Source organism: Aulonocara stuartgranti (assembly GCF_965226115.1).
Source record: "Aulonocara stuartgranti genome assembly, chromosome: 18".
Classification (NCBI taxonomy): Eukaryota; Metazoa; Chordata; class Actinopteri; order Cichliformes; family Cichlidae; genus Aulonocara; species Aulonocara stuartgranti.
Genome location: NC_138954.1, coordinates 28,549,644 through 28,568,923, shown reverse-complemented (window position 1 = coordinate 28,568,923; position 19,280 = coordinate 28,549,644). Strand labels below are relative to the sequence as shown.

Sequence of the window (19,280 nt, the reverse complement as noted above, 5' to 3'; positions counted from 1 at the left end):
GGTAGCGGCAGTACGTCTGATGGACAGCTAGTCGAGCCAATGAAATTGCCGTATGCTGCCGGCTTGGGAGGAGGCTAACCAATGATCGTTTCACGGCACCAGAGGGGCAAGCTTTCTGAGCTTTCTCTGGCAAGAATGTTAGTTCCTGCTCTCTCCTGGCCGTTTCCTGTAATCGTACAGTGTTGTGAGACTCAGAAAGCCATGTGTGTCGACGCAAAGGTAAATTTAGCACCCTGAAATTATTACTGTGAGAGTTGGGGCAGTAGATATGATGGTTATTTTCACGTATTTTTGCCGAAAATAGACGCAGGCCAGCCGAAACAGCAATGCGGCCTAACCTGTGTCTGAACGTTGACGGGCAATGGTTATTGTGGCACGTTGCTTTGGTTTGGTCCGGTTTGTTGACGATATCGAAGGAGTCCGGTGGACTGAATGGTTGATAGTAAATGACTGGAAAGCGAACTGACGGCGAAGAGGACACAGTTCATCGTGTTTTTGAGTCTAAATGTGTTTACGGTGCCACACACGCCTTTGTAACAGGCACATTTTTGTAGCGGTAGAAGCTAATGCTAGCCGACGGTTTTGAGAGAAAGACTGCAATACGACCTGAGAGGAAAGCATCCCGTCTTTCCAGCATCACTCACCTAATCGTATGACTTCACTGCTCGTTATTCTCATTCACTAAATGTTATCCGCGTACTTTCTCTTTATATGTTAACACTTTAGCCGACGAGCACTGTTTTTGTGTGTTTTCAAAGCTTTTAATTTCACTTTGAAAGCGTTTCTGGACGGTGTGGCCACAAGTTGGAGGATGAATTCAAAAACTATACTTTTAATGTTTCGTCTCTAGTTTACAAGCTGCTACATCCTTCTAGCATTATTTTATTTTTTATGCGGCCCATTAACTGTATTAACCGGATAATTTCCACCACAGCCACTAAGATAAATAAAAGCGTGTTTACATAAAGTGATCCTTGTTTTAGTAAACTTCATGTCCTTTTAACCCTTAAGACATTTCCACTGATTATGATCTTCATAGCCACCAGAAAACCATAATCAAAACTACAATGATTACCTTTCTCTGCTTCTCCCTTCCTTAACTTAAGCACTCTTGTACTAACCATTAGAGCTGTCACGTCACAGTTTGATGTACGGGTCTGAGCGACGTTATGCTGTGATAGTGCAGCATTTCTTTGAAGAAAGTCAGTAAGAAAATTGTGTCTAACTGTTGTTTCCTTTCCCTTCACAGCTGATTATCTAAAAATTGAGAAGAACTGGACAACAACTATTTAGCTTCCATCTCGGAGTCTTTTTAACATTGTGCCCATCTCCCTGTGTGGAGTGGGCAAGATGGCAGATCCCATTATGGACCTCTTTGAGGACACACCCCTGTTTAACTTGGATGCCCTACAGGACGACTCCTTTTCTCAGGGTTCCTCGGACCCGGTTGAGGAAGCGTTCAAGCTTGCTCTGGGCCAGGTGGATCCAACACCAGAGTCTGAGCCTGCTCCTGAGCTCGCGTCTAACACGAGCCTCTGTATTCCTGTAGAAGCTCCAGCCGTTCCGGATCCAGCCCCTGTTCAAGTCCCCACACAGCAGCCAGTGCAAGTGGCAACTCCTCAGACCATTTCCATAGCTGTAGCGCCTCATGTGACCCCTGCCCCTACTGATACTGTGAATCAGATACAGGCCCAGACCACCATACCAATCGCCAGCAATGCCAGTGGGGCCACCAGTAGCACTGTCCTGTTGAGCTCGCCTCTGACTGTTTCTAGCTCTCCAGCTACAACCACCGCCACCACCCAGCAGCTCACACAGATAACCCACCAGCTTACTCCCCAGCAGTTAGCTGCCATTACACAACAGGCTGGTGGCAAAATCGTCATTCTCAAAGGTCCCCAGGGTCAAGCACAGGTGCTACAGACTTTATCAGGAGCCACGGGTCAGACTGGTGGAAAGGTCATCCGTGTAGTGTCTGGCACACCACTCAAACCTGGCATGTCCATCCTGCAGGGTGGAACAGTATTGAATCAGGCAGGCCCAGGACAAACACAAGTGAAGGTGGGTGGTGCAGGAGTGCAGAGGCTGCTGCAGTCTCCTAATGGACCAGTGAAACAGGTGTTGCTCACGTCCATGCCCCAGCAGGTGCAGCAGACACAAGGCCAGTCAGTTCAAGTGCAGATTCCAGCAACAGCACAGATAACTCAAACCCAGGCTGCCCAGATCCAGGTTCAGGCACAGGGCCAAGTGCAGCTCCAAAACCAAGCTGCTCAGATCCAGGTCCAGGCACAGGGCCAAGTGCAGCTCCAGCCAGCTATGCAGGCCCAGACGCAGGTAAGCAGACCACAAAGTGTCAGCAGGTGACATTTGTTATACCATCAGGATAACTGCTGATTTCATGTTTTTTAATTAGTTCAGTTATAAATGTCCTTCTGCATTTCTCATTCTAGGGTGGAGAAGCAAAACGCATCACCTTGGTTCTTCAGCAGCCATCCCAGGCTGGCTCTGCAACTCAAGCAGGTCAAGCTCTTGCAGCCCAACAGCAGGTCACCCAAGTCCAGCAGGTTCAGACAGCACAAGGAGGCCAACCTCAGCAGACCCAGGCCCCAACTAAACTGGTTCTGGGGCAGCTCCCCGGGGGGAAACTGGTGCTCCAGGGGAGCCAGCTAGCAGCCCTGACCCAGGCACGAGCAGCAGGCCAGGCTGGAGGGCAGCCCAAAGTTCTCACAATTCAGCTACAGGTGCAACAACAGCCCAATCAGCAAGGTGGTGTAAAGGTGAGAAACGAGTGCTGTAGGAGTTGGAGGTCTCGGCTTGTTTAACAGTGTTAATAAGTTACATTGAGTTTTGATGGCATGTTTTTGTCAAAATCATTCAAATTGCTCTTAATTTCTGTTGTTTCAAGTAAGTGGGGCCTTGAAAGTCTTGTTGTTGTTGTTCCCTTGTCAATCATCTTGAATACCGGTCTGCTTTTAATTTCCACCATTCGCAAGTACTATAGTTCTGAAATCTGTGAAAGTTTGCTCCTCCTCAAAGGTGTCACTGTGTAACTAATATTTTAGTTCAACATGTGTACCAGAGTACACAGTGCTTCAGATGTACAAATGTAATATGAGGTGACATGGCAAAACACCTTGGCTTTGACAACGTCTTTTAGCCAGGACAGATCAGACCAGCTTAATCACCATCTTGGCTCCACTGACCGGTATCAGTTAGTATTCAGAGGTAGTTTCTCTGATCAGCTGAAGAGCATTGATTGTTTTGAAACGCACTTTGTGGTATGTGATGTGGAGGGACTGGCAAGCTTGGAGATAAAGGACGGTGCATTTTAAATATATTGACATTCTCTCCGTGTCTTTGTTACGTGATATTTAATGGCTTCAGGTTGAAAAACCAGCAAATTTAGGTCTTTTAATAGGAATGTTAAGTTTATTATTACTCCAAATAATCAGATTAGACACATGTGTGTCTAATCAATGTGTTCGTCTTTCTGTCAAGTTAATAACAATTTTACATGGTCATTGTGGGGTTTTTATGTTTGGTTTTTTTAAAACCAGTTTAAAGCAACATGACAACAAAATTTTGAAATACCTTTGCTGTGTGTGTGTGTGGGGGGGGCGCAGTGTGAAAGATAACTACAGTAGCAACCCAACAGGCAAACCATGAAACAGGAAGGACTCATGCTAGTTTATTTCAAGCATTTGAACTTTCACAATAAGACAGTGCAAACTGTCTACTAGTAAACTGATAACATAAAGACATTGTTTATTCATTTTTATTTTTCAGGCGTGTGTGCGTGTATTTATGATGTAGCCCACTCAAAGTCAGTATGGGTGGGAACACCACCTAGTTTAAAGCAAATTTTGGAGTCAGAAGGAAGTCTCATCCATGTGCTACAGGCTGCTTTTACAAGTCGTATGCCATCCAGTTTTAAAAACTTGTTAATACAACTTATTCTCGGAAACTTGCATTTAAAAAAAAAAAAAAAATTCTTGTTAATTTTTAGGAAGTCCCTCAGACAAGGCTTGTTATGGGTTTTTTTTTTTTTTTTTGTTTTTTAAACTAATACTTTTTTCTTTTTTTTTTTTATCAATCTGATCAATCTGTAACTTGATGTGTCTCTTTCATGTGTGCAGTACCAGCTGGTTTCAGGAGCTGGGAATACCGGCAGCCCTCAGGTGTTGCAAATATCCCAAGGCCAAGGAGGGCAGCGAGTGGCAGTACCACTCAAAATGCTTCTGCAGCCACAGGTAGACCTCTAATCTGCAGATTTTATTTATTCTCTACATTAGAGTGGGGCTTTTAATGTGAACTGAGAGAAATTACAGGGAAGAATGTATTGTAATTTTGTAAAAATGTTATGTATTTTTAACCTTCTCTTTAACTCAGACAAGCGCAGCCTCGTCGGCTGGCGGCACCGTCTCTGTTGTGAAGGTCATCAACACTTCAGCAGCAGGACCGTCTTCTACAACTACCACTCCATCCCAGGCCATCCGCATTACCAAGGCGCCCGGAGAGCCTGCCTCTGTGCGGCGAGTGGAGATTCTCTGCAAGCAAGAGAAAGCTAACCGTATAGTGGCTGAGGCTATAGCTCGGGCCAAAGCTCGTGGTGAGAAGAACCTACCCAGAGTCCTTAACCAGGATGAGCTTCCAGCTACGCAGTCTTCCCCAGAAATGGGGGGTACCGTGACGGTGGTGTCTAGTGCTAAGAAGAAAACCAGCGGTGGAGGAAGTAAGAAGAAAAGCCCTGTATCTGGAGGAACGGCACCCAAAACCGCAGGAGGGCCTGACAAAAAGGGAAAAGTCAAGGCACCAGGAGGAACAACTATAGTGGCAGGAGGCACAGTAATACCCAGTGCTGCGAACAAGAGCAAAAGCAAAGCTAAGGCGAAGTAAGCAAATGAAGATGTCTCATTTAAATGCACAGCTTATTTCTGTACATTTAGAAATGCAGCTTTGAAGAAAACCATATTTAACCCCCCCCCCCCCCCCTCTACAGTACTATCACTCTAGTTGGAGCAAAGAAAAGAAAGAGAAACGCGTCCTCAGACCACTCTGACGGGGAGTTGAGTCCTGCGTCACCTGCTGCGCTGGAGGATGACATGATTACGGTACAAGCACATGCATGCTCATAAAATCATACAAGTAGACGCAACAAATAGTGTTGAGCCATCCTTTCTTTTCTTTTTTTGCCCCACTGTGAACACTTCATAATCGTACTGTTTGTTGGTAGCAATTGTTGACAGTACATTGCCCTGATTTGATGTCTTTGTGATAATAATTGCGACATAAAATAAACAGAAGATTAAGAGTATGTGGAGTACTTCCACAGTAAAGACTTGTCCTAATAAAACCACCTGGTAGTTGCAGATGAGTAGCCTCCCTTCCTGTCTCAGGTGGTTGACACACATCCAGTTATGTGCTGGGACGTCCCAGTTATGAACCGATTTGGAAAAAGGGGGCATATAAGTCAAGATACCACAGAAATATAATGAATTCTAAATAAAAACTGTCTAATAACACTCAGCTCCTGCTGCACAGAATACACACGTTTAAATTGCGCCCCTCTCTCCTCAGAAGAGACGCTCCAATCGTGTGGTGAAGAGAAAGAAGTACACTGAGGATCTAGATATCAAGATAACGGATGATGAGGACGAGCAGGAAGACGTAGATGTTACTACAACCGCGGCAGCTGTGGCTTCCATCAGCAGTGGGGCACCAGTGCAGCTCAAACAGGAAGTGGAGCTGGATGGTGATGGATTGCCCAGTATGCAGTTCTTTGTGGTGAGTGTGGAACAATATCATTTCTTCTTATTGTCACGATGAGACGGATGCTGGTTGTGTGTATTTTGGGGTGTTTGTTTTTATTCACATTTATGTGTGGCTATTTGTGATGTTTGTAGTGTGAGTTTTTGACACGTGTTTATTTTACAGGAAAACCCAAGTGAAGAAGATGCTGCCATTGTAGACAAAATTCTCTCCATGAGATTAACCAAGAAGGAAGTACGTTCACTTAATTAATTATAATTACTAAATTACTTAATATAGTTTAAGTTGTTGCGGGCGTAATGGCTTCAAATTTGCTCTTTTGTTTTTAAGGTGTTTCCAGGCCAGTATACAAATATAGAAGAATTCTTTGTGAAATACAAAAACTAGTAAGTTGCAGTGTCTCTCTGAGCATCTTTGACTCTGGCACGTGACACCTTTTTTTTTTTTTTTTTTTTTTTTTTTATTGTTTGAGGGGATGGGTGAGTGAGTAAAAATGAGTACAACTGCACACTCTTGTTTTCAGTTCATACTTGCACTGCGAGTGGGCCACTTTGGAGCAGCTGGAGAAAGACAAGAGGATCCATCAAAAGATTAAGAGGTTCAAGACCAAGCAAGCTCAGATGAGGCACTTGTTCCAGGAGGTGAGCGGGAAGCACACGCTGAAACCTGTCAGCTTGGGTGTATCTCAGTTAGATGCACTTATCCTTATGCTGTCTGTGGCTAATGCTATTGTTTTCTTTAGGACGAGGAGCCTTTTAATCCAGACTACGTGGAGGTGGACAGGATCCTGGATGTGTCCCACAGTGTGGACAAGGACAACGGCGAGGTGAGAGATGAGGCATTAACCTTTGGCTATGTGGCCTAATTTTGGACATGGTTCTTTTGACCTCCCTTTGCAAAATTGCAAATTGCTTGTGTTAATTCCCATTCTCTCTCGTCCTGTCAGCCTGTTATCTACTACTTGGTGAAGTGGTGCTCTCTGCCATATGAAGATGCTACTTGGGAGCTGAAGGAGGATGTGGACGAAGGCAAGGTTGAAGAATTCAGCAAGATCCAAAACAGACAACCTCGCCTTAAGAGAGCGGTGAGCAGTCATGTAAAAGATATAGTAATGTATCTGTGTGTATTTATGTTGTGACGTCTGATAGTACAACCCTGTATTCTTTTCAACACAACATTACAGTGATGACCAAAGCCACTGATGTGAAATTGTCAGGCCATAAGTCCAGAAATACTATTGGTGACTGTAAATTTGGAAGAGCACGTGATTGTGAAGACGCTGGCTTGGATGAAGATGTGTATCCAGCATCCGTGTTTTAGAATCCCAAACTACAGTTAAATTAAACAATGGTGGGAGGAAGCTGTAACTTTAAGTTTGTCCCTGTGTTTCTCTGTTAAATGTTTAACGTAAACAGTTTAGAGAGACACTTTGTGTGTAACAGAATCAAACTGACACAACCCCCAGTGCACAAATCAAACATGTTCAGTGCAGGTTACCATTCACTGTGAACCAAACTTTAGAAAATCCCCAGTTGTTCCAACAGGACTAATCTGCTCTGCATCAAGATGCAGAAATGCTTCTTTGAGTTTCTTTCTTTCTTTCTTTTTTTTACTTTTGTCTCCTTCCTTCCTTCAAAACTTGGCTTAATGGAAAAAATGAGAACTTACGTAAGGGAACAACGATGTTTCTTGTGAGTTTTTCATCTATTTTTTCTCTTCTATTTAGGCACGGCCTCCTGCTAGTTCTTGGAAAAAGTTGGAGGAGACCAGAGAGTACAAGAATGGTAACACACTCAGAGAGTACCAGCTGGAAGGAGTCAACTGGCTGCTCTTTAACTGGTACAACAGGTATTTATCCCACACACTCTCTTGCTTAACACCATGGTCAGAAACATATTTTAACCTTCAAACTAGTTTCAGACAGTGTGAACATACCACCGCACTTTGCACTCAAATGATGTTTCTTTATTTTAGGCAGAACTGTATCCTGGCAGATGAGATGGGTCTGGGGAAGACCATCCAGTCTATTGCACTCCTATCTGAGGTTTATGCTGCTGGTGTCCAGGGCCCCTTTCTGGTCATTGCTCCCCTCTCCACCATCACCAACTGGGAGCGGGAGTTCTCTACGTGGACCAACATGAATGCCATCGTCTATCACGGCAGCCTGGCCAGCCGACAGATGATACAGCAGTATGAGATGTACTGCAAAGATGAGAAGGTAAAGTTATTGGTTATGATCGCCAGCGATTTGTTTTGTGTGTTTTTTGTAATGTGTTCATCACATGTATAATGAAAATCATGATTTTGTGTGCAGGAGCATTTAATCCCGGGTGCGTACAAGTTCGATGCTCTCATCACAACCTTTGAGATGGTGCTATCTGACTGCCCCGAGTTGAGGGAGATCGCCTGGCGTTGCGTCATCATTGACGAGGCTCACCGTCTCAAAAATCGTAATTGCAAGCTTTTGGATAGCTTAAAGATGCTGGACCTGGTGAGTGGACCACAGCTAATGTTGCTGAATAACAGGAATACTGACATAATGGTGTCCAGCACAGTTTTAATTGAATTAAAATTGTTTTCATTTACACAGAAGTGCACCCCAAATGGTTTTAAAAAACTTTCAGACTTCAGCTAATCCGTTTTTTTGGGATCTTGTTCCTTCTGCATCGTCCCTGATTTATCACCACACGGTTTTACACTCGCCCTTCTTTTTTCTTCCATCTCACAATTTGTGTCTTGTGGTTCTTTCAGGAACACAAAGTGTTGTTGACTGGCACTCCCCTCCAGAACACTGTGGAGGAGCTCTTTAGTCTGCTTCATTTCCTGGAGCCTGCCCAGTTCCCCTCTGAAACTGAATTTCTCAGAGACTTTGGAGACTTGAAAACAGAGGAACAGGTGCGACATGCCTAAATATTGGCGTTAGCATCGATAACCTTATTCTGTTTGTCGTCGTTACATATACGCATCGGCTCCCTTGCCCGCTATTGAGCTGATTATTTGTTTTGGTCCTTTAGGTTCAGAAGCTACAAGCAATCTTGAAACCCATGATGCTTCGAAGGCTCAAGGAGGATGTAGAGAAGAACTTGGCACCCAAACAGGAGACCATCATCGAGGTTAGATGGAATAAAATCTTAATGCAAGACCTTTTCTTTTCACCAAAAAAAAGAAAGAAAAAAAAACCAAGGATCTCAATTGATGATTGCCATAACATCACTGGTGAGCTTAAAGGGAGAAAAAACATAACGTGCAATTGTTTCCTCTCAGGTTGAGCTGACAGATATCCAGAAGAAGTACTACCGGGCCATTCTGGAGAGAAACTTCAGTTTCCTCAGTTTAGGAGCAAGCAGTAACAGCAATGTCCCCAACCTGCTCAACACTATGATGGAGCTCCGCAAGTGCTGCAACCACCCCTACCTCATCAATGGTATTACATGACTCTTAACGAGTTTTTTGTTTTTTTTGTTTTTTTTTTCCCCTCTAGTGGAGACAGCTTATTTATCAGAGTTCACCCTCTGGCTTTGGTAAACAACATTAGGTCGAAGTTTTTTTTTTAGCTCTTTGTACCTTTGGTACACTCAGGCTCACAGACCTAAACTGTGCCATGTAGTTCATATAATCATTTGATATTTGGCAGATGTTATTAACATGTGATGTTTCTAAAATACAGCGGCAGCACTGCAGGTTTTGCCAGCAGGTATCATATTTATTTAAAACCAATATGTTCTCGTTGTTATGTTCAGGTGCGGAGGAGAAGATCGTAGCAGAGTTGCGGGAGGTGTATGACCCCCTGGCCCCTGACTTCCATTTGCAGGCTCTGATTCGGTCGGCTGGAAAGCTGGTGCTACTGGACAAGCTGCTGCCTCGCCTCAAGGCTGGTGGCCACAAAGTGCTCATCTTCTCCCAGATGGTGCGCTGCTTAGACATTCTGGAGGACTACCTCATCAACAAGAGGTATGATGACCGCAGTGTATATGTTGCAGTTTTTCTAAAATGATAAATAAATGTCAAATGATGCTAAGTCAGCGATCATTAAAAATCTTTTTGAAATATTTGTTAGTGCTTGCAGAATGCTGTGTGGTAGGTTAATGTAACTTGCTTTTACAGATACCTTTATGAGCGAATTGATGGTAGAGTGCGTGGGAACTTGCGACAGGCTGCCATCGATCGTTTCAGCAAACCTGACTCAGACCGCTTTGTCTTCCTGCTGTGTACCCGCGCTGGTGGCTTGGGTATTAACCTAACTGCTGCTGACACTTGTGTTATATTTGACTCTGACTGGAACCCTCAAAATGACCTGCAGGTACAAGACATAAAGTGGCATGAATATAACCAAAAGATCAAACAATCTTAAAATATTTGGTTCAAACTTTGTACTTTCTCCTCATTTTGTGCAAGTTCTGCTCTCTTGACCCCTTTGTTTGTGTTGTTTTTTTAATTTGTTTTTTAAATGGCTATTTTAGGCCCAAGCCCGATGTCATCGTATTGGCCAGTCAAAGGCTGTCAAGGTCTACCGACTCATCACTAGAAATTCCTATGAGCGGGAGATGCTTGATAAAGCAAGTCTGAAGCTAGGCCTAGACCGTGCAGTCCTGCAAAGCATGAGTGGCAACAAAGACAGCAACGTCAATGGGGTAAGAAAAGTCACAGACTCAGACTGCCGTGCCACATTATTGATCAGTTGTAGTATATTTTTGTTTGTTTCAAAACTAGCCTTTTGAAATCCAGTCTGGGTAATTTGTAAATTCGATGCCTTTCGACAGATCCAGCAGTTCTCCAAGAAGGAGATAGAAGATCTGCTTAGGAAGGGGGCTTATGCTGCCATCATGGATGAGAACGACGAGGGTAGTCGGTTCTGTGAGGAAGATATTGACCAGATCCTTCAGCGAAGAGCCACTACCATCACCATTGAGAGCGAGGGAAAAGGTTCCACTTTCTCCAAAGCCAGCTTTGTGGCCTCTGAGAACCGTACTGACATCGCCCTCGATGACCCTGAGTTCTGGCAGAAGTGGGCCAAGAAAGCAGACATAGACATGGACACAATCAATAGGAAGGTAAAGCTATGCTGTTTTATTTTTTTGGTAAAGAAATTCATATGAGAATTGTAGAGCTAAATGGTGTCAACTTGTATTAGATTTATTTAAAAGCACCTATCCTCTCATACACCAAGTTTGAGTTGTTTATTGTGTTCATCTTAATATAACGTGTTTCTCTTCACAGAACACTCTTGTGATCGACACTCCAAGAGTTCGTAAGCAGACCCGTCAGTTCTCCAGTCTACGAGGTGAAGGTGGAGACCTGTCCGATCTAGACAGTGATGAAGAGTACCCACCGTCCAATTCCAGACACTCGCGTGCTTCTCGGCGGTCTGACCGCCACAGCGGAGGTGGTTACGGCCGCACTGACTGTTTCCGGGTGGAGAAACACCTTCTCGTCTATGGGTGCGAAGAGTGCATTTCCTGTATAAATATATATTTTTTTCTTTTTAATGGGGTTTTGTCCTTTATTTTCACTCTTTTACCTGTGTTCGTCTTTTTTAGTTGGGGTCGCTGGAGGGACATCTTATCCCATGCCAGGTGTAAGCGGCGTCTGAGCGAGCGTGATGTGGAGACGATCTGTCGCGTTATTCTGGTCTTCTGTCTGCTTCACTATCGTGGAGACGAGAACATCAAGAGTTTCATCTGGGAGCTCATCACGCCGCCAGAGAATGGGCGTGAACCACAAACGCTACTCAACCACTCGGGTATGGAGCTGCACTTAGCATTCCCATTTATCCCTCATACAGTTAGGTGCATATATATTTGACCACTGACACAGGTTTTGTTTTTGTTTTTTACCCATTTATTGAAACATATTCCAGTTATAGTATATAATAGACATAATGTGTAGACTCAACTTTCATTTGAGGATATCCACAAGGGTTTAGGAGTTTAGCTCCTTAACATGCGCCCTCTTTTTAAAGGGACAAAAAGTCATTGGACAATCGACTCAAAGACTGTTTCATGAGCAGGTTTGGGCAACTCCTTCATTAAATCATTATCAATAAAAGGCCTGGAGTTGATTTGAGGCGTGGCGCTTGCATTTGGAAGATTTTGCTGTGAACAGACAACATGAAGTCAAAGAAGCTCTCCGTGCAGGAGAAATGAACTATCCTAAAGCTGCTGGGGAAAAAAAAACATCAGAGACGTTGATACAATATTACAAATGGAAGATTCTACAGTTTAGTACATCCTGAGAGAGAAAGAAGGCGCTGGTGTAGCTGAATGAATTCTGAGGTGTTCAAAGACTTACTGTCCGCTCAAATCCAGCTAAATGCTGTCAAATTAATTGTGTGGTACTTTATAATATAAGTGGGCAATTACCCAAAACATACAGCCAAAGTACCCCAGGAGTTTATTTAAGCAAAGAAGTGGAATATTCTCGAATGTACAAGTCACTCACCTGGCCTCAACCCAATTGAACATGCATTTCACTTGCTGAAGACTAAACTTGAGACAGAAAGCAAACAAACAGCAACTGAAAGCTGCTTCAGTAAAGGCCTGGTGGAGTATTAAAAAAAGAGGAAACCCAGCATCTGGTCATGTCCATGAGTTCAGGACTTCAGGCTGTCATTGCCAACAAAGCGTTTCAACCAATTATTAGAAATGAACATTTTATTTGCAATTATTTAATTTGCCCATTACTTTTTACTGAAATGAAGGGATTGTGTTATTAAAAAAATGCTTTAGCTCCTCACATTTTTATGCAATCTTTTTGTTCACTGAATTAAAGCTAAACTACAACTCAGAAGCACTTCACCTGAATCTGAGTCGTTTCATCATTGTTGTAATGAACAGAACCAAATTTAGAACAAAGTTCTCTGTATAAAATATTTATGGACCTAACTGTGGTTCCTAGCTTGTTAAAGAGCAAATCTGTTAATCTGTGTAAAAGCTGAATAGCAGTATTTATTCTTTTTTTGTGTGTCTAGGCCTTTCTATTCCTGTCCCTAGAGGCAGAAAGGGCAAGAGGGTAAAAGCCCAGAGTACATTTGATGTACAGAAGGTGGAGTGGATCCGCAAGTACAACCCTGATACCCTGCTGCTTGACGACAGCTACCGCAAGCACCTCAAGCATCAGTGCAACAAGTTAGTGAACCAGTCAGCTGTGTGTATGTATATTTGTATAGATTATTCACCATGGATATAAACCTCTATTCTCCCATGTCAGGGTGTTGCTGAGGGTGCGTATGCTATACTACCTGAAACAGGAAGTTATTGGTGAACATTCTGATTCTGTCCTGAAAGGAGCTGATATCAGGTATCTAATATATATATATAGACAAGTGCGCACACAAACAGCAGCCAGTCCTGGTCATATATCATACATTGTTTTCTTTTTCTTCACAGGGATGTTGATATCTGGATGCCTGAGATGGAGCAGCAAGAGGTGCCCGCAGGATGGTGGGACTCTGACGCAGACCGCTCACTGCTGGCTGGTGTATTCAAGCACGGTGGGTTCAGTGTGAGGATCTTATTGTGGTTTAAAGACAGGCTCAGTTCTTGCTCTGTGTTGATGGTCAAAGATTTAGCGTTTAACAGCCTCGACTTTTCCCTGCTCTTAGGTTATGAGATGTACACGACCATGCGCGCTGATCCTTGCCTCTGCTTCCTGGAGAGAGTCGGCCGGCCTGATGACAAGGCCATTGATGCCGAGCAGCACACTGGTGATGCTGAACTGGGAGACGAGTGAGTGTCGTTGGCAAACTGGGCCGATTTTAGAAGTTATTTGCTTATAGATTTGTAGCAGATTTTCAAATTAACTGTGAGCTTTTACAGTTTCACATTTCTGTCAGTTTTGAAAGTTTCAAATGTCTGTGTTTAAGTTAAATTAGATTACTGCATAATTGCATTGTTTACTTTTTCCTTCTATCTTTTTGTTTTTTTGTTGTTTTTTTTAAATGCAGGGGTGACTATGATAAGTACTCAGAAGACCCAGAATTTAAGCCTGCATCAAGACACACCAAAGATCTTTTTGAGGAGGTACATATCAGACCCATCACATTTGGATGTGGCAGCACTGTTCTAATGTCATAGATTTGGATGATAGCACTAACAAATTTTTATTTTGTCCTCCAGTCCATGAATGTGGACGAGGAGATTTCTGTGGAAGATAAGGCACCTCCACCAGTGATCATAGAAAATTCAGCTAGCCATAGCGGTGTCTGCGAATGGCCCTCAAGCTCATCGCTCACAGCACGGCTGCGGCGGTTGATCACAGCTTACCAGCGCAGCTACAGACAAGAGCAGCTGAAGATTGAAGCCGAAGCGAAGGGTGACCGCAGGCGCAGGCGGTGCGAACAGGCCAGCAAGCTGAAGGAGATTGCACGGCAGGAGCGACAGCAAAGGTATACTTCTGCTATATTACTGTCTCAACACACAGTAGTAAAAGCTTTAATCCCACCAAATCACTATTTTGTAAATCTTGCTTAAGATTTTGGAAATATTACCTTTTACAGGTGAAATGCTGAGTTACCATGTCACATTATAAACACGTAAAGAGATTTAAGTATTTTCCATTTTAGTTCAGAATCAGTTATACAAAATACCGTCCTCATTCTGACCCCTTTCTCTTCTGTTTCTTCCAGGTGGACACGTAGGGAAGAATGTGATTTCTACCGCGTGGTGTCAACTTTCGGTGTGGAGAAGATCAAAAAGGAGCCCGGTCTTCCTGAAGGAGGAGAGCCAGAATTTGACTGGACCCGTTTCCGTACTTTTGCCCGTCTAGATAAAAAAACCGATGAGAGCCTCAGTCGATACTTCCGTTCCTTTGTCGCCATGTGCCGGAGGGTGTGCCACCTGCGTCCAGGCCGTGAAGGTAATTACTAATTGATTGATGCTTGGCTTCTTCTTCCCCCCCCCATATGTTGTAGTCAGTGTCCTACCATATCTACCACATGATTTAACATATTTCACGCTCACCATATTCAGATCCAGCAGAGGTTACCCAGACTGTGGCTCCCATCACTGAAGAACGCGCTTCCCGTACTCTTTACCGTATCAGCCTCCTGCGTCGCCTTCGTGAGCGAGTCCTCCCCCACCCCTGCCTGGAGGAACGCCTCGCTCTGGCTCCATCCACCTCCGAGCTCCCTGCTTGGTGGAATATTCCAGAGCACGATCGCCAGCTAATGCTGGGCGCATCACTGCACGGCGTCAGCCGCACTGAGCTCTCCATCTTCGCAGACCCACAGTTCACTTTCAGCCAGGCCCGTGATGAGTTCATCCAGAACCAGCAGGCCCCACCTCCTCCACCTCCCCCTCCACCTCCACCACCCCAGGCACCACCCATCATGACACTCAGCCAGCCCAAGACTGAGGAGCACATGCTTGGGGTGAAAGAGGAGGGAACCGATGAGAATATTGGGTTGCTCGCAGGTGAAATCGCCGCTGGATTGCAGAGTACGCCCTTGAGTCACCATGACGGCAAAATGCGAGGTCAGGGCTGGAGCTTCAAGAGGAGCAAGGTGCGGGGAGAGAAAACGGAAGGGGGAAGGAAGGGGGAGGGAGCGTCTGACTCGGATTCAGACTCTGATTCGGGCTCGTCGTCCTCAGATCGATCGAGTAGCAGCGATGATAGTGGAGAGAGTGAGGCGGAGGTAGAAGGAGGTGAGCTGGTAGTTAAAAGAAAAAATGCTGAGTGGGGCGGGAGATAGAAATGACCTGTGTGCTAAGTTACTCTTTTCAATCTATACAGGAATGAAGGTGTGCGATGTGGATGAAGATAATAGTTTACTCTCCATGACTACGTCTCAGGATGGCATTCCTCCTCCTGATCCCCTCAGAGTTGACTGGCCCAAGGTAATTTATGCCCGCTTAATCCATACATGTGTGGGGTTTTGTCACGGTAAAAGACTCACTCATGGGATTATTTTTGTTTCAGGACCGTGTGTTGATCAACCGCCTGGACAGTTTGTGCACCCTCGTGCTGACCGGTCAGTGGCCCTCGGGCCGGCGTTACGTGTCTGAAGCTCAGCTCAACCCGAACTCGGAGCTGGTGGGAGATGAGATGGCTTACACACGGGTGATGCGTAAACCCCCCATCATGCCTGCCGTCCCAGGGGCAGATGGAGAAGATGGCGAATTTACTGTAAAACTCCTCAAGGTGAGAATAAGGTTGAGACATTAGAATTGTTGTAGGGATACACCGGCAAATTCTGTTCAGCTTACCTGAAGCAGTCTGTTGACTGTTAATGCAAGTTGCTAAAATATTGTTGACTGTGATGTGTAGTCTGTGTTTAAAAATACAAACCACCTCCTCTCACTCTGCCAGGAGGAGGGCCTGAAGCTCACATTCTCCAAGCAGGCCTTGATGCCCAATGGGTCAGGAGGAGAAGCCAGTGGCCGGAAGAAGCGCAAGGACCAAGAGGTACAAGAGTCAGGTTTACATGTTCCTCTGCAACAGAAACCAAGCAGTGTTTGATATCACTTCATAATCTTATCATCATATCTCTTCCTTTCTTTTTAGTTTTCTGACATGGATGGACTCCACGATCCGTTGGAGCGGATGCCTCGTCGCAGGGACCCGCCCACGTGGCTGAAGGAAAACCCAGATTATGAAGTGGAGGGAGACATGCTGGAGGTAAATTCATGACTCTTATTCATGTCCTGGTTCATAAACAAACCCTGGTGACAGTTTGTGGCGAAACGGGTACGGGACTATGCTTCATCATATCTTGTTTCTTCAGCTTCTTGTGAACCGGAGCAAGAGGAAGAGAAGGAGGAGGGCAGATAAAGCCATCACAGGCAATGAGAAGGTCAAACTCATCAACATGAGGACAGGGAAGAAGGTGGGGCGCAGTTGCACACAAGCGTAGACTGGTGATGTTTACGTTTAGGCTTTATGATGCCCCTCGCTAACAAGCATGCAAATGTTTCTCTGTAGGTTGGAGCTGCTTTCTGTCCAATGTTGCAAGAACTGAGAGAATATCTGGAGGAGAATCCCGACAACGCTGTAGCACCGGAGTGGTCCGAAACTGTTCGGAATTCTGTATGTATTAAAGATGCTATAATTTTACATGACTCTTGTGATTAGATTACATCTTTATTGATAATTCTAATACTTCATTGGGTCGACGTCATTATTAATTATTCATAACAAAGTAGGGCGCAATTGTGACGCTGCAATTGCAAAGAGGCACCAATGGAGGTGGAAAGCTCTGTGCTCATTGTGCCAATTTATGAAGATGAATTCAGTCATTTTGTTAGAGTAATAACAAATGTAACCTATGAAGAGCACTGCAAATGAGCAAACCAGAGAGTGCGAGTCATCTACTAGCATCACAGGCACAGCTTGTCGGAAATAAAGCAGTCTAAGGCTAAAGCATGCACATTTGATTTTGCTGACCACCTTCAGGACAAAGCCAAAGCTTTTGCACCACACTCGCAGCGGTGCTGTGCTTAAAATGATCTTGATGCTATAATTAAGCACAAATGACGGCGTCAGATGATGACCCAGATGGCAGTAAATTGCCTCTCACAACAGTTGTATGATAAATTTCAATGAATCAGATAATTTTTCACTCTGATTTTTGTGCCGACTCGATGAATTATTCATATTAATTCAGATAATATTGATTCTTTGCTTTTTCTCACAGGGCTTTCTGCCGGAGACCCTGTTCCACCGACTGCTAACGGAGCACTCGGAGATCCCGAAGAAAAGCCGTCGCCGTCATCATCACCACCATCACCACCACCACCACCACCACCATCACCACACTCCAGAGCCTACCCCCGAAGACCCCAACCTGGACGGAGTTGAAGAGGAGACTCTGGTGTCAGATGGAGCCTACATGATGGACGAGGAGGACCTGGAGTCCTCTCATCACTTCCTCACCAGTCCAGACTTTGATGTTAAAATGGAAGGAGGAGACAGCCTTTCACAGGGGGACTATGACAGCTCGGATCAGGAAGCGCTATTGGACGATGTTATCATAGCACAGAAAGACTCTGACTCCTCATCAAGCTCAGAGGATTGACTGAACCCTCCTCTCCAAACACATCTGACTTAGTCCCCTTTTCCAAAACAAATCATGTTATTCCTAATCATTTATTTTTATCATTATGTATCAAATTATGGATGAATTTGTTTCAGGGTTTATTTGTTGCTACATCTTTTCATTTGTTTTACATAGGATTTTTTTTTTCCATGTGAGGAGCAGATTTGCACCCTTCAATTTATTTTTTGTTTGTTTGGGTTTTTTTTCCCCCCCTCACAATCGTGTCCGGTCCTTATTCTCCTCAATCTTCCTCTCTAACCTCTGATAAAACGGCAAAAAGCTGAGCTTTCTTACCTGTCAACTGGTCCTTGTCCTCTACTTCCTTCTAAAACCTACGAATTCCCATCACATTCCCAGCCGTGACCAAAAGGGGACCCCTGCTGTACAGATACACTTTTCTTATCTAAGAACCTCAAAGCTGGTCCTCTAGCGCTACATGAAACTGGACGTGTACTGAGCAGAGCCAGATCCCACAATCTCCCCTGGGTCTCGTTCTATCCAAACGAGTCTGTGAACTTTAAAGGGGATCCAGTTTATGGATGTACTGTTAGTGTTTTCACTCTATGGGAGGGTTAGGGGTAGAGAGGGAGGGAGGGAGAGGGGAAAGTGGCGTTATTAGTTACTGAAACGTAATAGGAGGATGGGTGTATTGTACAATGTAGAGCTGGTCAATTGTGTACTATGGTGCAAAGATGACGGCATTGAGTTACTATTCTTGTTTTATGACCTGACTGTATCTGTGATATGAATAACAGCAATCTACAGTGAAAGCACGTTTGTGTGTGTTATTGCGATTTCCACTCAGCTGAAGCAATAAGGAAGTTTGCTGTCTGTACACATAATGTCCTCTTGTTTAATAGTCATGCCCTGATTACAGCAGCCGATGATGTATAAGAGCTCCAATTATTCCCGTTTCCCCTGAACCGAGATATGTTATGCAGTTATTAAGCTATATTGGAAACTAAAGTAGTATTTATTGTGAAGTTTACTCTGTCTCGAGGCTAAATGTGTGAAAATAATGATGTAACACGGATGTGCAAACACTATATTTGGTGCAACTTGAGCTTAGTGTGTTTTTAGGATACAGGTGTTCCTGAGGATTGGGCTGCGATTAAGGTTTACATAACAGAGCAGCGTGAGGAAATCCTTAAGTTGGGACAGGAAGCCTGAGAAATAACTCGGATTTGATAAAATTGGTTCATTAAAATCCTTCGCTAAAAGGGGAATAATTGCATTCAGTAAATGCTGATAGTGGTGGAAAGAGAGATTAATGGTTAAGTTGGGGGGTTTTTTTTTTGGTCCCCGTAGCGTGATCGTACATACTATTCACTGGTGGAAGGGAAAAGAGTCGATACAGCGTGGTATCGTAATATTGTATCAATACGGTAATGTTTTGTAAAATACATTAAAATACTCTGGGAACATTACAAACGAGGCCTCATGTCGCCTGATCGGCTGCAACGTTTATGCAAACGGTCAC

The 19,280-nt window shown here is 44.3% G+C and overlaps 1 protein-coding gene across 2 annotated transcripts; it reads left to right on the top strand.

Annotated features, from left to right (window-relative positions):
• Positions 1 to 108: 108 nt before the first annotated feature.
• On the top strand, positions 109 to 18,573 carry chd8 (chromodomain helicase DNA binding protein 8). Of its 2 annotated transcripts, none has more exons than XM_082514539.1 (39): positions 109 to 219; positions 1,250 to 2,334; positions 2,451 to 2,777; positions 4,137 to 4,250; positions 4,390 to 4,892; positions 5,000 to 5,111; positions 5,581 to 5,784; positions 5,935 to 6,003; positions 6,100 to 6,155; positions 6,293 to 6,410; positions 6,512 to 6,595; positions 6,716 to 6,853; positions 7,496 to 7,617; positions 7,744 to 7,987; positions 8,084 to 8,260; positions 8,521 to 8,664; positions 8,784 to 8,882; positions 9,034 to 9,193; positions 9,510 to 9,720; positions 9,874 to 10,069; positions 10,230 to 10,400; positions 10,530 to 10,820; positions 10,987 to 11,207; positions 11,307 to 11,509; positions 12,737 to 12,893; positions 12,976 to 13,065; positions 13,155 to 13,258; positions 13,370 to 13,493; positions 13,712 to 13,787; positions 13,884 to 14,152; positions 14,393 to 14,622; positions 14,736 to 15,410; positions 15,499 to 15,602; positions 15,685 to 15,906; positions 16,075 to 16,170; positions 16,270 to 16,383; positions 16,490 to 16,591; positions 16,687 to 16,791; positions 17,399 to 18,573. In XM_082514539.1, exons 2-39 carry the CDS (start codon positions 1,351 to 1,353, stop codon positions 17,777 to 17,779), a joined length of 7,797 nt encoding a protein of 2,598 aa, XP_082370665.1. In that variant the 5' UTR covers positions 109 to 219; positions 1,250 to 1,350; the 3' UTR covers positions 17,780 to 18,573. The 2 variants fall into 2 exon arrangements, with proteins under 2 accessions (XP_082370665.1, XP_082370664.1); XM_082514538.1 differs by having other exon boundaries at positions 5,578 to 5,784.
• Positions 18,574 to 19,280: the final 707 nt, after the last annotated feature.